Below are 25,140 nucleotides of genomic sequence, written 5' to 3' on the forward strand. Positions count from 1 at the left end.
TGCTATTCAGATATCGCATTACATCGATTCAATTCAGATTGTTGTAATGATACACATGTCAATAATACAATGTGTATTATTAGAAATACAATAAATATATTTATAGAATTGTTGGTACATGTAGGAAAATAAAACAGTTATCATAGAATATTTCTAGTTTACAGATAGATAAATTAAACATACAAAATATTAAGGTGCGCGTTATCAAAAGAGAATAATTATGATAAGGCGGCTCGAATGTCCGGGCATCGCGCGTCGCACGTCACTACGCGTGTCCCCGAGTCGCTTTTTAAGGTCGCGGGCCGCGGCTTACGACGTTTGCCAGCGTTACAATGCCAACCAATTAAACCTTTAAAATAATAGCTTGTAACGAGCTCGAAACTCAATAACCCTGTGACAGCATAGCTGACGTATTGGCACACGCCAATAAATAGTAATCAAAAGTGATAATGATATGTGTACAAAAAAATCTGATAAGTGATAACGCGTTATTACTTTACGAAGCAATAAACGCGGTCAATTACAATTTGTTGTTGGCAAAACTCTCCAAATATATTCCATTTTCCAAGTTAAATTAAAAGTCAACATGGATAAGTGAGTCTTGCCAAAGGTTCAGAAAGCATATCGCGAGTGATGAACCCAAGGTGAGATGTATACTGTATACATTTATAGAGCTGATGAGGAAAAAACCCGCTATGAGACGAGCGCGAAGGCAGAGCGGGGCGCGCGGGGCGCGGCTTTCTCTGCGGTAGCAACCTCGGCCGATATAAACTCCGCGTCGCGACGTATACATCGGCATTCGGTGAACAGCCGTCTCGCCCGATACAGTTGCAGTCTCCTGAATTTCTGTTTATTGTTTCATTTCATTGTTGTTGTTTTACAGACATTTAAGGCGAATTAATAAATGTAACATGATTAGATATCCATTTGTAGGTAATGAGTCCAATGCATCAGCTGCTGTTCGTATCATGTCAAGGTTGTTAGTTTCATTGTTTGTCTTTTAGCGAAGGTCGTTCGAGTCTACGCCTCGGCTGGACCGGAAAATACGAGGAAATTCATCATCCGCTTTTCAAGGCATTACTAGACTGCCGTGCGGAGGTTTCGTTTTTTCGTGCCTCATGCACATGGGCAAAGATAAAGACGACTTGTTATTATTAGTAACGATAATTCGGCGTTACATCATCCTATACCAGTAGACTATGCAATGAATGTTATTATTTTTAGTTGGAAGTTTATTGTATTTTGTCCGTCGTGCAGAGCGACCAAGGCTTTTGTTGCTTACCTAATTTCACAGCAAGCGGTACACGGAGTTGCGAAGTGAGAGGCCGACCGAACCGGTTCGGTGTGCTCGAACAGAAACATACGTACGAAATAGCTTTAGCCTGTTGTTGCCTCGGAGCGGTTTTATTAACTAGGTACGAGAGAACAAGTAGCCTGAGGTTCCGTAAGTTTCGAGAGATTGGCTATAATAGATTGTATGTGACAAACCCGGACGCGAATCAGGCAGCCGCCGCCGTACGCCCCAACCGAGCCAGTTACCGTGTTGTATCTTATTGACGTAACGTTGTGGAGGTGGTGCGGGTCGTTTAAAGCATTATCGACTCTATCGCCATAGATATTGAGCACACAATACGCTACCCCGAAACTGGCGCACGTCAGCAGTGAACGATAATAAATAGTTCTCAACACGCAGCGTAGCGGGAAATCCACGCAGCTGGGTTGTGATCGGCCCCACGTTAATTGCTTACCGAGTTCTTATCTTATTTTCTATATACACAAGATATTATTTGTTAACAAAAATTATATTATATTATTAAGATCTTAGCCTCTATCTTTATCACTTGACTGAAGTAAAATAAGACTACAAATATTTTTATCATTTAATCATTGGTTAGTTTACAACGCCCATTTCGATTTCATTTTTATATCTCCTTTCGTCACCTTTTATGATTGTCTTGATAACAAACACTATTATAAGAAAATTATTAAGATGTTCTCCTCACAAATTTCTCCTGCATAACACTAAGCAAAACATTTTTTTTAGAGAACTAATAAATTCCTTATAGTATTAATATTTTCTTAATGAAAATAAAAATATACGCACCTGTTGACCCGATCCAACGAGGAGCATGTTGATATAGGTTAGGTAGTAGATACTGAACCTCTCAAAGTCCAAACCGATGAGATTCGTTACAATGTCAAATTGGAAAATCCGAAGACGGCCGCGGAAGAAATTGTTCTAACAATTACTAACGGTAGTCGCCGGCGTCACTTTCATCGCATCACATTTAAAGGCGAAGTGAGTGGCCAGTTATTCGTGAGGTTTCTACAATACTATTTGCATATTCACCGACTTTCTAATGGACGATACGGCCGTCTTGTCGCAATCGTTGGCAGTGGTGAGGTAACATCAATTCATTTAATTATATGTCCAGCATACGTGAAAAATAAAATATTCAAGTCACGCGCATTGTTGTCACTAAACTAAGTGTGTAACAACTATCTTTATAAATAACCCTATATAAATGCCAATAGGTAAATTATAAAATATATAACATTAAAAAGTCCAACACCGGTTTAACGATTCTATACATTCGATTACGGTTTCAGCAGACTACTGAACCAAGGAATACGATCACGCTCAGCGAACAATTTAATTGCAAACGTTGCGTTCCCTGCGTTTGCAAAAATGTTAAAGACCATCGCATAACGTCTAGTTAGAAATTGAAAACGAACGATTTCTTGAGTATTTACTATTCAGCATTACGGTGAATGAACTATTCCATATGTTAATTGTTTTTCGTATGTTCGCTGATTAGATTAAACAACGCGCAGCCCACTCGTACGTGTAATTTGTTATCATTTCACGATAACAACGGATGAACGCGTCAATCTTCATGATTGTAATTTGCAATAGGTATCTAGATCAATTTTGTGTTAAAATAATAGGTGACGCAACTCTGTATGTACTCCGAATTTGTCGAGCCAATAGCGAGAAAACAAATCTTTTGAATTGCAACGAAGCGGTGTTTGGGCGTGTCTTTAAAAGGATTCATTCCAGTGCCGTTCTCCTCGCGATATCTTGCTCGCGACCTTCCGACGGCGGAGGGGCGCCTCTCACCGACGTGACTGCAACCACGGCCTTACGTTGCGAGGCTGTATCGAAACCTCTACGTAACCAAGCTCTTTCCAGCGGTTACCCAATGCCCGATAGAAGTTCCGTCGATGTCTACATTATATAGCTGTATTACCTGCACATTAACATCACTAGCAATCCACGTAAACATTTTGCGTAACCGACACCACCACACACAAGATAAACCAATCCCATGTAACATTAAATAAAATAATGTACAATTTATCCACTAAATAAACTTGTTACAAAACATTCCATAAAAAATACTCACATACTGCATTTGAGTAATTTAAAAATTCAAATTGTATGTTGAATGTAACTCCGCGTGTACATGCGAATTCTCTTTTTAGCGAGATTTCGAAAACAATGGGTAAGTAAAAGGCAAGTGTTATTCTCACTAGACGACCGACTTCACTGTGCACTCATTCATTGCGGAGTTTACTTTTACTAAACGAGTAACAAATTTTGATTCCATTGTAAAGTAACAATTCATTGGTCCAATAAAACGAAAATCTGACGAATTCACCCATTATTATACAAACATAATTTGGGAATTGTAATGAATAATGATTGAAATCAAAGCCATTGTTGTGGAGACTGTACAGACGGTGAAAGGGAGGGTCTATGTTAGCAGGTTTGCAGAATTAAAACATTTAGGAGTTTGCATTGTTGCGTAAGCATATTTCATAAGTTTATACTGACTTTTAACGGTCTTAAATTATTACGTGCGGTATCAGAATCAGTTTGAAATAGTAGATTATAATAAAGTCGTACAACCGCACTCACTACACGATGTCGCAAGTATTTAGATCAAGGTGCGAATACGCGCCTCGAGAGTCGGTATTGAAACCGAGGATTTTTTTGATGATCATCATCACCTCTAGTCGAGAAGCATATTAATTTTCTATTAACATGATTACTTCATTTATCATAAGATTGCCTGTTATTAATTATTAATGTTCAACATGTTTATAAGAAATCACATACATTAAAATATTTTATAAATATCGACACACATACTGAGAATAATCAAAACACTCAAAACATTTTCTTCTTCGTTTTGAATATTAAACAGTCTATATGTTTATTTACAAATTGTTAAATTAAAAAAAAAACGCTTTTTAGTGTATAGGTCATTTAGGTTTTCAATGACTGTGTGTATAAATGACACTTGCAAGATTTGACATCATTGAGCGATGCCATACTATCTGTAATCTGATAGTAAAGCATAAACATGTCATGCAAAACACACCCTAAAAAAATGTAAACTGATAAGTAAAAAAGGTTCTGATCTTTGACACTAATCAAGTCGTTATCAATGTAAACTTGACGGGAGTTAATTGGCAAATCTGAATATCGGGAAAGATGGGTGTGAAGCGTTGGATCTAGAACAATCTTAGAGATGCGACGTCGACGAGACGCCGACGCGCCGTGACGAAAGCCACGCCCCCGTCTGGGAGATCTATAGTATATGGGTTACTTGTGGAGCTGATGATTTACAAACATTACGTACTACCCGCTGCGTATTACATCGCACTACTCAAGTTACAAAACAACTCTTTTATGCTACAAAAATAAAACGTTGCCAATATACATTTAGCTTTTGTTTCTCACAACAAATATTTAGAAACGAAACAGATGCGATAGTTGCATGAGAAATGACTTCACATAACATATATTTGATTACGTAAGCGTAATTGGCCATCTTCGAGAAAAAGTTAAACCTAAAACAGCTTTGGCCGATAGAAAGTTGTTACTGATTTTAGATTAGCAGTGCAGTGAAAACGCAAATGATAAAATACGCATTAATTTGATTGCAAAATTAAGCTATTGTTAATAAGGTGAAGTTAAGGGCAAGTGTTCTTTTTTACTATCATAAAAGTGTGTCGATTCATTATAGATATTTCTTTTTAAATTAATTACAATCTATTACTACAAAGGTTTAAATTTAAATTAACAATTACGTAGAAAGAATAATAGAGTTCTTTAAAGTACGTAGGTAATAGCATATTGTCTGTCACTTTGAAAGTGTTTAGGTTTAGAGAGCAAGGAATGATTACCGGTGAAATTTGATGTGCCTATGAGATTTTTCATGTACACCTTAGCGATGAGGCATACAAATCAACTTGACGAATATCTACACGCCCTAAAGGTATCTTCTGCTGAAGGCGATGATTAACTATCTATCGATCAGGTGTGTAAAAAACCTATATCTAAATCCTAAAGTAAAGGTATGCCTGTATCCAACAGTGAGACATTAAATAATTTGATTGTTACATTGATAAACCAACATTACGATTATTAGATTCTGTAAAGAGCGAAAATCGTTGACCGAATTATCCAGAGGTTTCCAACTTTTCATTGTCTATTAGTTGTTACCCAACTTAAAATCCAAGCCACGTTTAATCCAATTACGTTCAGAATAACTACCGGTATTGTGTAAAGTAAATAAACGAAGTCGTGGACAAAATTAATTTTATATGAAGCCGTATATTCTAACATTCATGATATAGAGAGAGCAGAGGTTAATGGATTAAAATTAGCATCATATGGCGATGGTTGCCGAATAACATTTAAATGGGTAAACAAACAACGTCGATCTACACACACAATAAAGCAGACAAATTGACTGCGAAGCCGCCGGGCGCGTTGGTGGAATTCAATACGGTAGAAGCTAAGTAGGCGCGCCGTATTGTCCAAAAGCGGATATCCAAACGATATGTATGTTGGTATACCAACAGACATAACATAGTACCTACCTGAGTTACATACAGGATGTGGTTTTACGACGACTTTGTTTAGCAGAACTACTCCGAGAATCTGAACAAATATGTTAATCCACACCAAATCCATTTTGACGGATTAACACCAGTCAAATAATCGCCTTGCGCTGATAAAAGCCCAGCACATTATGTTTAGTAAAAATTTAAAAAAATGTCCTTTAAAAACGTTTTATCGTTAAAGGAAGTTCGACTACACAAAAAAAAATGTTTTAAGGACAAAAAATAATGCAAATTATAGCATTCGTAATATGAAATGCTCCAGATGAAACGTCCAATAAAATAAAAACTAAAATATTAAATGAAAAAACACCTGTATTATTTTATGAGGCTCTTGATGTAATCGACCCTCTTAAATGGGCAAGTGAAAATAAAGTAAATGAATTACAATACGTGAGTACTTCTTTTATCGTGGCTGTGACATTTTAGGCGTAAGAAAACATTTATTATATGAAGTACCAAATCGAAAACAGTCACAAAAAGGTGCATCGTTGAAAGTAATTTATTAACTTTAAACATGACACAGGTGGCAAGTTAGTAAAAAACGTAATAAACCATTGAAAATACACGAAAACAAATGCGGGAATGTGTCTCTTAAATTGGCAGTCATCACGTGTTTAATTGGTAAAATAATAATTGGTCAAGTGCGTGTCACAACAAGCACAGATTAGGGTTCTGAAGTAATTCTAATTTATTCGATCATGCGGTAGCGTTTGATTGCTATCTCTTATAATGTAGGTACTAACTTTGCAGTGTAAGATTAAATACACATACATCTAACTGGGGGTGTAAGGGGGAGGCTAGTACCAGTCAGTCTCCCCAACTGCCAACCTCACCTGCTCGTGGTGCACCCTGCAGATGGACCGACGAGGCTCTGGCGACCGACGAATGGCGGTATATCCATTCCCACAGGCTAGATTACGAAATGCCTCAGGCCGGTGTCGGGCAGCAGCGACACCGGTGCGAGTAATCTAGCACTGCGCTGACCAACCCGCATGCCCAGCGTGGTCAGTACTGGGCAAAACTTTGTATGGACGGCAAAAACAAAACACAGCCCCTAGTCCCCGGCAGCCCCGCTATTCCTGGCTCTGGCAGCGGTTATGGTAACGGCGGGGCAAGGGGTGTTAAGAATCTCCGGCAGAGATTCCGCTGCCAACCCCGACGACTAGACCTGGCAACATACAACGCACGCACTTTGAGGTCCGACGAAAAGGTCATCGAGCTGGAAGAAGTTATGAGCAAGTTGCACTGGGATATCATAGGATTGTCTGAAGTCCGAAGAGAGGGGGAGGGCTCGATAATCCTTGAATCCGGCAACATGCTCTACTACCGGGAGGGCGACCAACAGTCCCAGGGTGGTGTCGGATTTATCGTTCACAAGTCCCTCGTGAACAATGTTGTAAAAGTCGAGAGTGTGTCGAGCAGGGTAGCGTTCCTGGTCCTCCGAATTACCAAACGGTATTCGTTGAAGGTTATACAGGTTTACGCACCGACCTCGACACATCCCGACGAGGAGGTAGAGGTATTGTATGAGGATATTTCTAAAGCCATACATGCCTCAAACTCTTATTACAATGTTGTGATGGGGGATTTTAACGCAAAGCTGGGCGAACGTAGCGGTTCAGAGTTGAAAGTGGGACGATTTGGATATGGGCAACGGAACGATAGGGGCCAAATGTTGGCTGACTTCATGGAGAAGGAGGGCCTCTTTATGATGAACTCCTTCTTCAAGAAGCCACCACACAGGAAATGGACCTGGATGAGCCCCGATGGTTCCACGAAAAACGAGATCGACTTCATCTTGTCTACCAGACGGCAAATATTCAACGATGTTTCTGTGATCCATAGGGTGAAAACCGGTAGCGATCACCGAATGGTTAGAGGCACGTTGAATATCAACATTCAGCTGGAACGGTATCGACTGGTGAAGTCTACGCTCCGACCTACTCGTGCCCATATTCAAAACCCCGAGTCCTTTCAACTAGAACTGCAGAACCGCTTTGATTGCCTAGCAAATTGCGAAACTGTGGACGATCTGAACAACAGGTTCGTGGAAACTGTCCATTCCGTTGGGTCTAAGTTCTATAAGACCCACCGTGCGAAAAGAACCAAAAAGTTCTCGGACCAAACACTTAAACTCATGGAAGAGAGGCAAGAAATGAGATTACAGTCTTCAGCAGATGCGTCAAAATACCGACAAATCAGTAGACAGATCTCTAAGTCGCAAACCAGCGACTTGCGAAATTTCAATACCGAGCGTATTAAAAATGCGATTGAAAATAATCGAGGCTCGAAAGTTTTCGCCAGAGATCTGTCTATTGGACAGAGGCAGCTGACGCGTTTGAAGACCGAACACGGTAATCTAATTTCTTCCAAGCCCGAGTTATTAAGTGAGGTCGAGAAGTTCTATGGACAGCTATACACGACTACTCAGCAGCCTGTTGCCAATTTGGCTAAAGACCCCAGAGCCAAGTTGACCCGACACTATACCGAAGATATCCCGGACGTCAGCCTATACGAGATTAGTGTGGCTCTCAAACACCTGAAGAACAATAAGGCGCCAGGTGAGGACGGAATCACAGCAGAACTCCTGAAAGCGGGTGGAAAACCGATACTTAAAGTCCTTCAGCGATTGTTCAATTCCGTCATTCACGAGGGCACGACGCCTGAGGCGTGGCATAGGAGCGTGGTGGTTCTGTTCTTCAAAAAAGGTGACAACACCTTGCTGAAGAATTACAGACCCATCTCGCTGCTAAGCCATGTTTACAAATTGTTCTCGAGAGTCATTACGAATCGTCTCGCTAATAGGTTTGACGACTTCCAGCCTCCCGAACAAGCCGGTTTCCGAAAAGGCTTTAGTACCATAGACCACATCCATACGCTGCGGCAGGTTATACAGAAGACTCACGAGTATAACCAGCCACTTTGCTTAGCGTTTGTGGACTATGAGAAAGCCTTCGATTCGGTGGAAACCTGGGCTGTGCTAAGGTCATTGCAGAGATGCCGAATTGATTACAGGTATATCCAAGCGTTGAAGTGCTTGTACGAAAACGCCACTATGTCAGTCCGTATTCAGGATCAGACTACGAGGCCAATCCAGTTGCAGCGAGGAGTGCGTCAGGGAGATGTGATCTCTCCGAAGCTATTTACCGCCGCACTGGAAGACGTCTTTAAGCTTCTGGACTGGAGCGGACTTGGCATCAACATCAATGGCGAGTACATCACTCAACTGCGGTTCGCGGATGATGTAGTCATCATGGCACAGACTCTGGATGACCTTAGTACCATGCTCAATGACCTCAGCAGCGTTTCTCAACAGGTGGGCCTGAAAATGAACATGGGCAAAACAAAAATAATGTGTAATGCTCATGTATCGCTCCACCCAGTTATAGTTGAGAACGCTGCACTCGAAATTGTAGACGAATACATATACCTAGGACATATGATCCAGTTAGGTAGGTCCAATTTCGAGAAAGAGGTGAACCGTCGAATCCAACTCGGCTGGGCTGCATTCGGGAAGCTTCGCGACATCTTTTCGTCCGAAATTCCTCAGTGCCTGAAGACAAAAGTCTTCGAACAGTGCGTGTTGCCAGTGATGACCTATGGTTCCGAGACTTGGTCGCTAACTATGGGCCTCATAAGAAGGCTTAGAGTCACACAGCGGGCGATGGAACGAGCTATGTTAGGAGTATCTCTGCGTGATCGAATCAGAAATGAGGAGATCCGCAGAAGAACCAAAGTCACCGACATAGCTCAACGAGTTGCGAAGCTGAAGTGGCAATGGGCGGGGCACATAGTTCGAAGAGCCGATGGACGTTGGGGTCCCAAAGTGCTGGAATGGCGACCCCGCACTAGTAAGCGCAGTGTTGGCCGACCCCCCACCAGGTGGACTGACGACATCAAGCGAGTCGCAGGGATTCGCTGGATGCAGGCGGCTCAGTATCGTGATGTTTGGAAGTCCCTACAAAAGGCCTATGTCCTGCAGTGGACGTCCATCGGCTGATATGATGATGATGATGATGACATCTAACTGTGATTGGTTGCTAATTGCTATACTTCAATCACTTATAAAAATTTGAATACAAGAAACCTAAACCACACCAAAACTAAACTCAAAAATTGACAAAAATAATTACTTAGTTTGTAAATGTTGCTTTACTCGTATATTGTCTCACTATTTCGTTTATAACGAAGATTCGGAATATCTTGGTAAACGTGAACTTTATTAAAGTTCGAAATATCGGAAAGTTTTTAAAAATTAAATCAATACGATTTAACACGAAACCACAAAAATTTTTGCACGGAAGTTTATCATCTGAATGAACACAAATGTCACCGTTTACTTAATTTACACCAAGCAGTGAAAAATTTCACTTTCGACAAACAACTAAAATCGGGTTTTCATGATAATGTTTGTCATATTACTATCGGAGGATGTGGTTAAGATATTAATTTTACCTAAGTATTGAAGTTTGTTTCGTTATTTAAATCATTATCAGAACTGCTACTCGAATGTTTTTAAAATATTTAGAACAAGAAATATGCAAATAAAAAAAATATTATATCTCGCGTTTCAATCTACCATGGCCTGTTAGATGAACAAAGAAAAATTATGTACAGCAATTAGATATGCGCCATAGGAAACTGACCACGTCGGGTGTAGTATAGATGCCACGTAACTGTAGTCTCCAGTTCAGCTAATAAGATTTGTTGTATAATGGCTGTTACGAGGCAGGCGGCTACCAGGGCAGAAAACAATTGTGAACAAGACCGGTTCCTGGCTTATTCAATCTTGCGTGCAAGAGATTGGTAGGAAAAATATCCTGAAGTAAACATGCAGTTTTACAACTTCGACAAAATTAAACTCAAATTATGAAAGATCAAGGGTAAATGCCGTAAATCCATGAACGTTGAACATTGAGCCTTTTTTACCTTTTATGCTGTGTTTTAGCTACGCTACTCGTGGTACAATTAAAGTCTGCTTTTTGCGGTAGTACGGTTTCACCTCTTAATATAATTACGTACATTGAAATCAAGATAAGTAAGTGTAAGTGCGATTCTTCGTTGCCAGATTCTTTGTTACCAGGAAAGACTGCGAACCAAAGATTTGATACGGAAGACTCAATATTAATGGTTATAATTTTTAAGTTACCATTACCGTAATGCGTCCCATCATTATTGTTTATGCCTTGAGCTACTATTTAAAATTACTCACAATTGGCGATCGTGTCAATACGACCTAAAATGTGTTTTGAGGCGAAGGCTACTTTGAGTGTTGCATACGTATTGGAATATTGAAGCTGGGGAGTGAATCAATCACTGTCCTTAATTACGTTTCGTATGTATGTGCGGACATTGGACGCTCGTATGATTGTGTTTAGTTTGTAATTAAATTCTTGCAACCTGAAGTTCAAAATAGTTGCGGGGCGAGCGGTAACTTTTACCTGACTTACGTAAGTAGGTACGCCAGGTGTAATTTATTATTGACTCCATACAGAGCTTTCGTAATATCTAAGCTGGCTCGATTTAGCTATAGAATTTTATCTATTTGATTGTCTGCCCGTTGCAGATGCCGATCGGATAAACTACGAGTGGGATATCGATGTGCCATACGCACTTCTGCATTTCTTTCATCCAGTTTATCTAATGAAAAATCTTTGCTTGGTAATCGCATGCAACAAATAGCTATTACCACTATGTATCTTAGATGCTTAAGACGGAATGTATATCGTTTAATTACATTTTATCATGTTTTTACATTGTAATTTCATAGTTATAATCGGTTATGTAATTAATTTACAATTGAACCATTATTTTATAGCAGTTAACTAGATGTCTATTAAGAATGTATTGATAATAATTACTCCTCTGTTTAAAAAAGAAGGTATAACGCATTAGATCATTACTTTTGATTGTATTACGATTTCCAAAATCGTAAATATTACCTGTTTACCGATTTCAAGTGAAAGTTGCAAACGTGACGAAATTGGTTTCAATGTATGAGTATTACACGATGCGCTCAGCAATATATTGTGTTTCGGTTAAATTGATTTGGTTAGCGATGATGTGTAAACCAAACACTTCTTTTGTAACCTATTATCTTACTAGTACCTGGTCGCTTGCACACAAAACTGTCTTTTTAACTCTGTATTTAACCTAAAAATCCAAAAACATGCTCTATCTATTATAGCTGGTATAATGTTGTGAAATGTGATTAATTATAAATTAACACATTGGTAGACAGACTCTAGAACTTCTTCCATTTCAAATTTCAATAAAATTTTACAAAGCAATAAAAATGTGTCCTTGTTGACAAAGTTATGTAGTTGCAAAATACTAAGTTCATTAATCGGTCTATTATGACGCTATGTTGAAAAAATTTATCTCACAAACTCATGTTATTTACTTCACATTGTGGCCGCGTGTGTGTATGTATGTGTGCGTAAACACTTAATTCCGGTGTCCACAAGCAATGCAACAATGTACTTACACTGTGCGGTAAACGGAATTTATTTATTTATTACTCTTTATTTGTACTCTACAATAACAAGGAAACCAGTATAAACTGATATAAAGTACAAAACAAAATACGACCGTATCGCTCAGTAGATCTCTGCTAAACAACCTTAGGATTAGGAAAACATTCAAGTGGTGTACATAATAATAGCGACATATATTAAATATAATACATTAGAATACATATATTTTATGAATATAGTACTCGTAATAGTAGACGTTTTTAGTGAAAAATACTTAACTTTATAATGTCATATGAGTTAACAAAGCTTTTACATTTTTGAATAACAAAAAAAAAATACAAAAAAATATTATTATTTAACTCGCAAGGACTAAGTAATACAAATTATAACATTTCAGATAGTAATATCAAGTATATTAGTGTAAGGTTTGTAGACCTTTAAAGTAAGCCACATCCTTATTTTCTCCTGATACGAGTATTTATGTACAGTATTTTTTTTTAATTTTTAGTTGCATTTATTATCTATCTATGAGATACTAAGGACAAATTTATGGTGTTTGTGATAGTATATGTTTTTTTTTATTTTCTTTAAATTTAGGAGATATATGTCCTGATACTAACAGAACTATGTAACTATTATTAGCTAAAGGTAAAGAATGTGAGGCACTTTGGTATAATGAAGCTAATATACCATAAATAACATGGAAATAGCTAAACCGGTATTTATTTCGCAACTTTCACTGCTGGTTGTATAGTGAAATGAAGTATAGTAATAGTATGTCAAGATGAAACTACAAAAAAAAATCAGCAGTTAAGAGTTTACACGTAAGAACGGCTGGCCAGGACTGGATATTACTTTTTAGAATTATATATAAAAGAAAAATAGAAAAAAAGAAATCATACTCTTATAATTTTAATTATTGTAACTAAAATTTAATTTTGATAAAGGAAATCCATAAAAAATATTATTTAAGTAATATTATGCAACCGATAATCTAAAAAAATACCAAATACAATTTCTTGTTCAATAGTATATTTTATCATTACATTTTTAATAACTAATAAGTATATACATAGGTATATATATTTTAATAAAGTTCGTTGCCACTGAAAATAAATTACCTATTATTACTTAAATTTATTATTGTTACATATTATTATATACATAACGTTAACTATGTAAACTTAATTTATTATTCTTTTATTGTGACTTGTTTTAATTATTCAGCTTCGTTTTTATAAATGGAACTTGGAACTGTTTATATAAATCGTAACTGAACTTTATTATCAGTTTCATAGGTTTTAAATTATATCACACCATATTTATCAGGATATCTGTGTAATTTTACTTTTAAATGTGTTTTAGTGTAATATTTAAGACAAATATTAGGTATAGATTGTATGGCGCTCTACCGAATAATTTGTGTTCCAAGTCTTACACATCTAGGTTCTGGTACGTTCTTTTACATAAACCATCTGCAAATAAAGATAATCGCACTTCCTACTTGGGCATTGAAAGCGGTATTAGCTGAGTATGATGTGCACGCATTCTCAAACAAGCCGACTTTCCCTTCTCTAATGGAAAAACAGCATTATGTCAACCGCCTTACGGTCAGTCTTGTGATGCAGTTCCGCAATCTACGGAGAAAAGGAAGATCTTTGAGTTTTTTTTAATAAAAGCAAGCTTTTTTTTTAACATGATCAATTTTCCCCATTCCTCCTCCAACCTAGCGAAAGCTTGTGCTAGAAGTAGGAGTAGGAGTAGTAGGCTTTAAATACTGTAAAGTTGACGCAAAGTTATCCATTATATAGAAATCCATAATTAATGTTATTTAAAAAAAAAAGACTATTTAAGTCTGTCTATAACATTTTTATCACAATCACGTCAAAGCCGCAGAATTTGATTAAAAAAATAAAACAAAATGAATTATGTTGCGAATAAATATAGAAGGGGTTCAAAGTTTGTATATGAAAGTCTGCAATTTTCATAGAAATTGTTACATTGACGATAAAAAAACATACATACAGACGAATGTAGAACCTCCTCCGTTTCGGAAGTCGGTTAAAAATGTAATACGGTTTAAAAGTAGATTAAATCTTCTACTAATTTTTTACATACAAAAAGGGACCAAAAACGATCAAATCAAATCAAAAAATCAAATTTATAAAAAAAAAAAAAAAATACGTTATAATTCATACTAAAAGCAATAATATTTATGAGTAAGTATGTGTTATTTAGATGCAATGAAATTTGGTTTCAACTAATTCTACACATGTCTTTAAATATAATTTGTTGCATTTGGTGTAATAAAGTTATAATTTATATCTTCTTTGAGTGGTTTTGCAAGCGTTAATTAGGTGATCGAATTTAAATTTAACTTTAAGGACATTAAGTGTAAATTAGAAATCTCCAGGGAAGTTCCCCTGCCAATAAACGTCCAAAGAAATAATTTATTCCCCTGATATGATTGGTGTTAGGTCCCACACAGTGTTTGTAGGTGAACGGTCTCGGGGAAATCCGTACGCAAGCCATACTAAGATGTAGGTAGGTACAATGAAGATAATGACTTTGCAACCCGAATCGACGGAAAGACAAAATTTCTAGATATGACCGAGGTTGCTACATCAATAAAAATGCATGTATGAGATAGTTTAGTTTAACTCAGCGTATATACCTCTCTCGGAAGGCGTAGGTTCGAATCTGGTCCGGAGCATGCACCTCCAACTATTCAGTTATGTGCATTTTAAGAAATTAAATATCACGTGTGTGTTAAACGGTGAAGGAAAAACAAACCTGCATACCTGAGAATTTTCTTAATTCTCTACGTGTGTGATGACTCCCAATCCGCATTGGGATAGCGTGGTGGACTATTAGCCTAACACATTCTGATAGGAGACTCGTGATCAACAGTGAGAACAATAATTATTGTCAAAGTATATCTTCCCAAGAAAACCATAACTTACCAATGTATATGTAAAACATATTAAAATGTCCTACTTCATAGTTCATAAACTAAATGGTATCGATCAAGGCATGCCTCGTTAATTTCGACATTTACATACACCGTGCAGCACTTTAAAGCGCTTTAAAATAAACACAACGGTTAGATTTAAAATATCGAGAAGCGATTCTAGCACAATCTTATGACCGTCGGACCGCTGTGTCCTCAAAGGTCGAACGGTGTTCGCATTAAGGTCGCGGACTTTAAATGCCTCTATCGATTTGTGCACAACCAACTAATTACTATAAATTTTGTGTAATTTGGCAAATCACTGTGCGCGGATAAGTATAAAAAGTGAAAGTCAAGTGGGTTTCGAATCACCTGTCTATTTTATTTTATTTTTATAGCGTTAACCTACACTCAACTAACTTACAATCACGGCCTAGGTTTAATCAATAAAATTATTTAACAGAACCGATTTACGAAATAGTTCTATAAGTCGGCATTGAGACTTCAAATAATTTTGGAACAAAACACCCATGTTTATTACATCGTACGTATTACATAAAGTATGTTATTAAAATAAATTATTAAAATTAGATAATTTAAAATGATACTACTTACATACAAAACATCAAGATAATGTAGTTTCATGTAGCGAAGTTCGTTGCTTAGATTCCGAAAATATATATGTGTAAATTAAACAACACAGGAAAAAAAATTTCTAATTGGTGGCATTTTTAGTAGGGTTTTATGTTTTTAAACCTTATCTCGTAGTCATAAGGGACCGTGGCACTGTTTTGTGTTGTGGTCAGGCTGCTAATTAATTACGACATAACAAGTACTGCATACTTGCCTACCAACAACAATAACCGAAATATGTGCAAATGAATTCCGGCCCGCGATTACCTCCTGATAAAGATTTCTGTATTTGCTTAAAAATATTACTTGTTTCGTTTGTTTTGATAACAACAAATTAAAGACTTAATTAATTTACAAAAGATACAACGTCACTGTAAGCTATTAAAAAACTTTGTATGTTATCTCACGTTAAATTGTGTTTCGAAAACGTGTTTCGAAATAATTACTATTTAGTCTGTCGATGTGTAGTATTTTTTTTAAATAAGCTTTAAAGTTAATTACGTTATTAAAACAGATTAAAACTTTGTCTAAACGTATTTACTGCCATCTAGCGAGTACGACCAAGATAAGCATTGAAAATCTGTTGTTGTATTAGAACAAAGCTACAGGTATTTTATCAACAAATGTATTTCTTGATAATGAAACACGGCTAAAAATTCACGTGATATAAGGTCGGAGTATGCCCGACTAGTTTTTATGGCCAACTTTTTGGTAAAGTTGTGTTTCATAATCAATTAATATGAATAACACTCACGATAGTTTAAATTCTACAATGTATTTATTTTTGTTCGTTTGATGACAGTTTAATTTTAGTTCAGTTGAATGTGTCACATTTCATTTTAAAGCAACAAAATGTCATTCAACGTCAAAAATTAAAATCATAATTCATTTATTTCAAGTAAGCTTGTGTTTAAACACTTGAAAAATCAATTTTGACTATTTGTAAAGACTACCACCGGTCTATTTTGGGACTATTACGTTTACAGAACGAAAAGACATTTATTGAATTACGACTAGCAATTCGAGTGAGGTGCAGCCCAAAACAATGGGAACGTTTAAGATTGCGTCTACGAGACCTTTGTTGAATGCTACTGCGTGATATGCCTGAGTGTAATCCACCGTCCGGCGCACACTGGTGAAATTTACCAAAAAGTTGGCCATAAATCAAACTCTAAAACAATATATAAGTCGTCATTTGGATTCTAAAATTCGATAGATGGTGCGCTATATAAATAATATTTAACTTAATTTACGATGGCAGTTTCTTTAAAACTTTAACGCGAATATCACTGCCAACAATTTTATGGGTGTCAAACATTATTAAGGAGTTTTTATGAGTGACGTTTTTATTTAAAGGACAGCTTTGAATATGAATTCTAATTTTTATGGAATATTGAATATTTAGCCTTAACAGTGTTTTTTTTGGCAGGTAAGCTTGACTAAAAGTTTGTTTGAAAATCAACGTCAAGCAGTTGGAATAACGTACATCGACAAAAAAACTAGTGCGGAACAAAATTACTAGCTAGCTACCAAAATCTCCCTGACACTATGTATATTATTGTATATCGTATTTATAACATTTTTTCGTAGATAGGTACACTATAAATGAGACAATTTCTTTCAATTAATGATATCCGATAATTATGATTTAATTATTAAGATTGTTTTTAACCAAATTATAATTAAAACATTTTGGCCAACTTTTTGGTAAAATTCGCCAGTGTGCGAAGGTATCCGATAGCAAAGTGCGCTACTGTGCGCTGCGAAGTGAAGTGAAAGTGAACCGCGCGCACGTACGGGCACTCCGAATAAGACGACACCACCGTCCGCATACCTCTGCAATTACCACGAGGAAATCAGAACGGTTCCGCCGCTCCCAGCGCCTTCGTAAACACGACTGTGCTTATTAGATCACACCGTATGTCTGTCTGTCTATAACTCTATAGGCATCATGACAGATTTTGGTAACTGTTGAGACTTGCAGGTTTCTTTTTTCGGGGATTAATTTAAAGACATATTAAGACATTTTTGTCTGCCTTGGTACAAGTAGATACTCATTAGATGACGTTATGTGTATAGCGTAAAGCTTTATTGTTTCTCAAATCAAAATCTAAAACATTGTAGGATTTTCTTGTAGAATTTCCTTTTACGATATATTATTTAAATCATTTTTAACATACTTAACTATTAGATTTTTTCAGTATTAGTAAACAGTACAAGTAATTATTAGTTATATTTTTTTAAATAACTTAAATAATAACTATTTAGTTATTTTATCACAACAATTAGGTACATAAGTATAAGATTACACCGTATCTCTGAAAAATAAATAAATGTATGTACCTAATCTAACTAAAATAATGTTATTTGTCTAACGACAAAAATAATTAAATTAAAGAAAAATCACAATACTTAAAAATTCGCAATAACTGTAGCAATTGAAATATCTTGCAATTCAATATAATTATGTACATACTTAATTGAAAAGAATTTCCTTGAACAACTATTGCACAAGTTAATAAATGTATCACATTTTATTACGAGAATAAAATATAAATACGTCATTTTATGTCATTAATACGCAAATGCATAAGTTCAAACCCGGTAAATAATTCACTACAGATAATTTTAAATAACACCAACTTTTCGCTCCACAGTTTGACCCACGTAGTCCCCGTTCCCGTGAGAATACAGGGATAAAATATAGCCCATGACACTCACAAATGACGTGGCTTTCTAGTGGTAAAAGAATTTTTAAAATCGGTTCCGTAGATCCAGAGTTTACACAAACGTTACGATTTTAAAATAAATTGGTATACATAATCAAAATAAACTATAAAAATTATTTGTTTTATTCTTCAAAACTTATTTTATGAAATTCGAAATCTGTAAGTGTGATCAAGTAGGCTAAGTTTACAAGTCATGTGTTATGATAATATGGTGATAATTAAAGTCGAAAACTTGAAAAAAGTCTAGTCGTTCTACTTTAAAAATATTACTTCATATATTTACATAATACGTAGACCTTAGTAATTTATGGTTGTTTATCGAATGTTAGTGCCAATTTCCTTATAATGTAGTAAAGATATTATTAGTATATGAAAATATTCACCAAAAACTGATATCAATGTATTAGCATTCTTATCAATTTTATACATAAATAAAAAATATTCGAATTTATGTTTGTCTGTGAATGATCGACGATCGTGTAATATTTTATTCATTGAAGTCATATTCATACTAATTATCATTAGTATTTAATAATTATCCTGTTGAAGGAAGGAAGCGATACGTAGCCAATTTGCTGATGCAAGGATCAGGTACCTAAATTATTATTTAACATTTTTTGCTCAGTGATAATACTCATTGCACAAACCAAAGATGTCTAAAAATGTGCATCAGTTAGTTAGTCTAAAGAAGGCATATATAAATTGTGCATAAACAAACTTTCCATATTTCCTTTGTTCGCTCTATAACATGAGTTACTTTTCCACTTATGACTATTGACATATTAAATTTCGTGTAGCTAGCACAAAAAAAACTAGTTTCACCCTCAAAAAATTTAAATTTCAAAACATGTGACGTCAATTGACCATCTGTAACAATGACGGGATGAAAAGATTCTCCAAAAAATCATGAAATAAACAAAAAGACAAATGAACTTCACCACGATTGCTAAAATTTGATAAATTAAATATAATACCATAAGATTTTCAATTTGGTAAATATGGATTCAACTCGAAATGCCTCGAAATCCCTGCTGCATATGATTGTAATTAAGGAACCTACGAGTAAGATAGCGACGGATTTCGCTGACTGAAAACACATTCAAACTCTTTACACTAAATATTACTCGTATAAGGCGGAAAGATTTGAATTTTTGTATATATAACTACGAGATATTAACTCAAAAACTACTGGACCGATTTAAAAAATTCTTTCACCAATAGAAAGCTACATTATTAACGAGTAACGTAGGCTATATTTCATCTCCATATTCCCACGGGAATGGAAACTATTTAGGTAAAACCGCGAGGTTCTGTTAATCATTTATAACTTCCGTGTAACAATCTAATATTTTATCAATAGCGTTTGAAATAATAGGTAATGAAAAAAAACACTTAGATCTCTAAACTGAGCTCTCATTCATTCAACAGTTTGTCCTTGTGGCGAATGTAAACACCATTGTTTGATCACGTGGACGGCTGTATTATAACTCGATAAAACCATTTTTAGCGCGCGATGGCATTCGCGTTTATAAGTTTTGGCAATAAGTGCCAAAAATACTAGGTTATTTTTTTCATGAACTTCAAGAATATTATTTTGGACGCCTAATAGATAACTTATTTTTCTTTATCGCAAAATATTTAAATGTTCCTATTATTGACAATCGTCGTCATCAACCCATATTCGGCCAATTGCTGAGCTCGAGTCTCCTCTCAGAATGAGAGGGACAATAAATGTAGTGTAATAATTGAAAGTCGTATAACATGGCTCAAGACGTACCAAGGTACTATTATTTATAGGCAATATCACGCTAAATATTGTCAATGCTCAGAATACAGAAAACTCTAGAAGGTGTGTCGCGCATAGGAATCAAGCCGTTAAAAGTACTCTTTTTTGGTGTAATTTCACGAACAAGCGATTTGTCATTCTGTGACAAAGATACAATTTTTGAAACAATGCCTGCTTTAAAATAATGGCTTCTGGTGTTTTCTGTATTCTGAGAGACAATATTTGTTTAGAAGTTGAGTTTGATATCGAGGTTGAATCTGAGTTAACTTTTAAACACAGATTCAACTTCGATATCAAAAATGTTTTCAAAGTTTCAGTTTGGATCGTGCCGCGTTGCAAGAACCAGCTCATGATTAAGGGCCCCGTATGGGTTCGAAACTAGTCAAGCATACTCCGACCTAATATTACGTGAGTTTTAGCGGTTTTAGCCGTAAGTTTTTAAAAATTTTAGTACACTATTCAAATGCAATTTGTCTAACTTTGCAATTTAATATTGGTGACTCTTACTTTGCTAGTTGGACTTTACATTAACAAATTTTCGGTAGCCTGAGCCACTTTGTAGACGTAACGGCTACTTGTGCTCGATAACAAAATTAATTAAAAAGTCAATGGGCGGCCTTAATGGCCTAACAGTAAGACTACACACATACCTAAATACATTACTAAAGTAATTCGCATCTTAATAATAATTAAAAATAGTAAAAGCAACGTTACGAGTATATTCTGCGACTAATGTTAACATATGCACTAGCATAGCGGGATAAGCCTGTCATAGCCAGACATATCTCATTTATCAAGGCTCACAGTTGTTAAAGTCCTATGCTCGTACCATACGTTAGCCAACTATGAAGTTTGTACTGTGGACGGCTTTGGAAGGAAGCCGGTTTCAAGGCAGACCTTCAACCGTCCAAGAATAAAGTATATTTTTTTTGGGAGTATGCTGGTGGTAACGCTTCGAAATACACCGCAAAACTTTAAGGGTCTCTAGCGAAGGATTTCCACGAGGTCTGGCGTCTTAAGGCACGATTCCTCATGATGTCTTGAATAAAAAGACAAAACATTACGTTTTATACTACAACAAATGGGATATGGATGCTAGAAAGCTGCTACCTTCCAAACGCAACACGGTTCAACGTATAATTGGCTGCCGCCTTCACCAATGGTAGGAGAATGAACGAACTTTCAGCTTTCAGAAAATGAGGTATGTCTGGTAATCGCACGCTCTGGTTCTAATAGCAGTTAGAATTTTTAGTACAATTTGATCATATGCATTTTTTTTAATGCTAGCGGACGCCCGCGTCTTCATTTACGTGAATCCTACCCTTACCATAAGTATCCTATGTTTGTCTCCTGGTTCTAAGCTACCTCTCCACCAATTTTCAGCCAAATCGGTCCAACCGTTTTTGTTATAAATAGTTTAACTAACACGAGTTTCTCTAATTTATTACATTAGCAGTGGGTACTATATCGTGGACTAGTGTCGAATCGGGGATCGAACCAAGACTTCTCGGATGTGAGTGGTGTGATGAGTCCGGCCTCTACCGTTGAGCTATTTCGGCTTTTGTCTTTTGTACCAAGAGATGAGCTAACAAACCGCGTAACATGCGCATCATATAAAGTTTTCATGTGCATAATAAAGCGAAATCCTGTTTTCAAGGTTTGCAATAACGGGCTTGAAAGGCGATGGTGTAAATAAAGTGACTCGGGAGGGCGTCGACCCGTGGCGGATCAAATGGTATTCAACTTAGGTATACAACCACATTAATAAATATTACAATACACAATTTTGCATTACTACATTGGGTTCATTGTACATAGATTACCCGGTGATTCATTGGAACTGATGGCATAGATAATATTCTATATTGCTGACATATCATACTAACGGAAATCGGCGGTTGCAATTGTTTTTGTGTTACACGTTTTACTTCAGTGTCTGCGACAAATTAATATATTACTTTTTAAACTTTTTTTTTTATTCTTTACAAGTTAGCCTTTGACTACAATCTTACCTGATGGTAAGTAATGATGCAGTCTAAGATGGAATCGCGCTAACTTATTAGGAGGAGGATGAAAATCTAAACCCCTTTTCTACACGGCATCGTAACGATGGAATAAATCGCTGGAATAAATGGATGGATAAATCGCTTGGCGGTACATCTTTTCCGGTAGGGTAGTAACTAGCCACGGCCGAAGCCTTCCACCAGCAAATACTTAGTAATACGGACTCAATAAAGGGATCAAAAAGAAATTAATCTGCTTAATACAGGTTCAAAATTAAATATAACTCATGCGCATTAATTTTGTCACCTGCCTACTAAATGCAACTAAACAAACACAGAACAAACATCACATGAACCAGGTGTCAAGTCAAACCGTACGAGCTGTAACTGCAGGCAGAAAGACAGCGACATTGACAGCGTTTCAATCAGCTGATTGGTTTATTGAAAATAGGTTGAAATTGAAAAGCAATAATTTCCATGGATATTATTCTACAAACTCAATTCTAAACTACAATGTGTCGTTTATTACATCACAATATTTATTACCTTTATAATACTTCAACATACACATTCTACACCGAATAGAAATAGGTATCACCTTTTGTTTGTAAATTTTACTCCAATGTTAATAACAGTATAACAATGACTTCTAGACTCTATTATCGAAAACCATTCACAGGGTTACTATGCTATAAACAATAATTGAGATTTTTATATGTATAAAAGTATTAATGTGTAAGACTCTACGGTGAATTTCAGATGTCTCATTTCAATACAATTTTAATAATTCAGGAGTTATTAAAGTTTGAAAAAATAAATTATAATTCTCGTACATTCTTTGAACTTTTCCCTCGAGAAGCCGCATAAAAACTTAACCCTTTACTTTTAAATAAACTTAAGCTTACCTACTGATAAAAATCGCATTTTTACATCAATTAACCGTAGAGAAAGAAAAGCTACTTATGTTGCAAAAAGGGAAAAGTAACATTTTAAATTCAATTACTTTAATATAGTGGCTGGTTAGTACATCCATTTCGTTAAAAAAAAATGTACATACAGTTAAAATTACGCAACATGCATTTTCTATTTTAGAATGTTTTTATTTATGTGAGGTAGCAATAATATTACGAAATAGAAATCTTATTAAAATGTTATGTGTTACGTAAAACGGAGTTTTAGATCTACAGTAATTATGAAGTTTATAAAATCGAAGCTACCGAAAAGGATAAAACAAGTATCAAGAACTAGCGGACGCCCGCGACTTCGTCCGCCCCTAGACCTCTTTAATCCGGCCCTATCGCAAAATCCGTTCTTAGCGGATACCTACTAACTACAGACTACCTTCCTGCCAAATTAAATTTTTGTACGCCAAGCGGTTTTACGAGATTTCATGATGAGTGACCTTTCGCTATTTATATATTAAGATTAACAACATAGTGATTAAGTCTGCTATGTGATGCCAATGATTTTGAACAATAACTTCCATACCATTTTACAGGCATTATTGATTGCGATTTTCTCAATTTAACTGTAATCACTCCTAAACTATTTAATTTATTAAACCAAACGGTAATTTTATTGCAAAAATTGTAACCTATTTATTAGTTATATTCCACGTTAAACAGACAAGCCGTTTTCGAGCGAAAATCCAAAACGTGATAACTACAGCACATTTATAATTGTTATTTAAAAATTTACAAAAATATAAAACAGTAGTTCGTTCTTTAGTAACAAAATCTTTTAATGATATTTATTTTAAAATAAAATATTTGGTTCAGAGAATTTAGTCTATTACTTTCGCGAATCACCTTTTCTAATTCTCTAAAAGTGTAAGCTAGCTTTATAAAATGATTTATCTATACTACAGCCTTTCTTGATGAATTCTGTTTATCAACAAATAACTTAGAAAAGAAGGTAGAAAACGCGTGTCATTTCATAACTTATTTAATTTAAATTATGTATTGTTTGTTTATAAAATGTTATATAAAATATATTAACCATATCTATTGTTCGAAGCTTATTTCAAATTTAAAAAAAATCAAATTTATTTTCATTAATTTAAGAACAAGTTAATTATAAATATTATTAGGTGTGAAATGACTAGTGATTTATACCCTCATTTTTAATTTGTTGGTAAACAGTACTCATCAAGAAAGGCTGTAGTATAATTACCTATACAAACAGGATAAAACAAGAATCAAGAATTTGAAACAACACGGTGTTTAGCGCGGAGTACGCCAGTGTAATTGTTGGGGACATCGGTCGACGCACCTGGGAGGTGCAATCGCTAGGCGACTGGAACCGTTTCTATTTTTACACCCTCCACAAACTTATTTACTATTCTGGTCCGCCACTCATTGAATTGTAGTTATTATGTGCATGCTGGATATGTGCCAGCGAAGCGAGAACATCGCCGATACCGAGATATTCGAGGAATTATATTATGATGACGGTTAAGTGGTTCACTGAAAAATTATATCGGAACTATTTCTGAGTAACTTTTTTCTTTTCAAATAAAGTCAAGGTTGCATTATCTGTATTATAAAACTGCAAACAAATTGCAGGTTTTTGTTAAAAGCTGATCTCTCTGTGAAAGTTCATTTTATCGTTTTTTTGTCAGTCTTTTCAACGTCAGATTTTTTAA

The 25,140-nt window shown here is 35.7% G+C and overlaps 1 protein-coding gene across 2 annotated transcripts in view; it reads right to left on the reverse strand.

Moving 5' to 3' along the window:
* The window catches only part of LOC112048041 (RNA polymerase II elongation factor Ell), a 99,849-nt gene that overhangs the window by 33,207 nt on the left and 41,502 nt on the right, over positions 1 to 25,140 (reverse strand). Inside the window, exon 1 of one of the 2 annotated variants that reach the window (XM_052886650.1) lies at positions 3,408 to 4,956. The exons of the other annotated variant lie outside the window; for it this stretch is intronic. Within the exon in view, the coding sequence (XP_052742610.1) occupies positions 3,408 to 3,416 (9 nt within the window). The 5' untranslated portion in view covers positions 3,417 to 4,956. Of the gene's footprint in view, positions 1 to 3,407; positions 4,957 to 25,140 lie in introns of those variants that run through there. 2 annotated transcript variants of the gene reach the window in all.

This window comes from Bicyclus anynana, chromosome 17 (assembly GCF_947172395.1).
Source record: "Bicyclus anynana chromosome 17, ilBicAnyn1.1, whole genome shotgun sequence".
Lineage (NCBI taxonomy): Eukaryota > Metazoa > Arthropoda > Insecta > Lepidoptera > Nymphalidae > Bicyclus > Bicyclus anynana.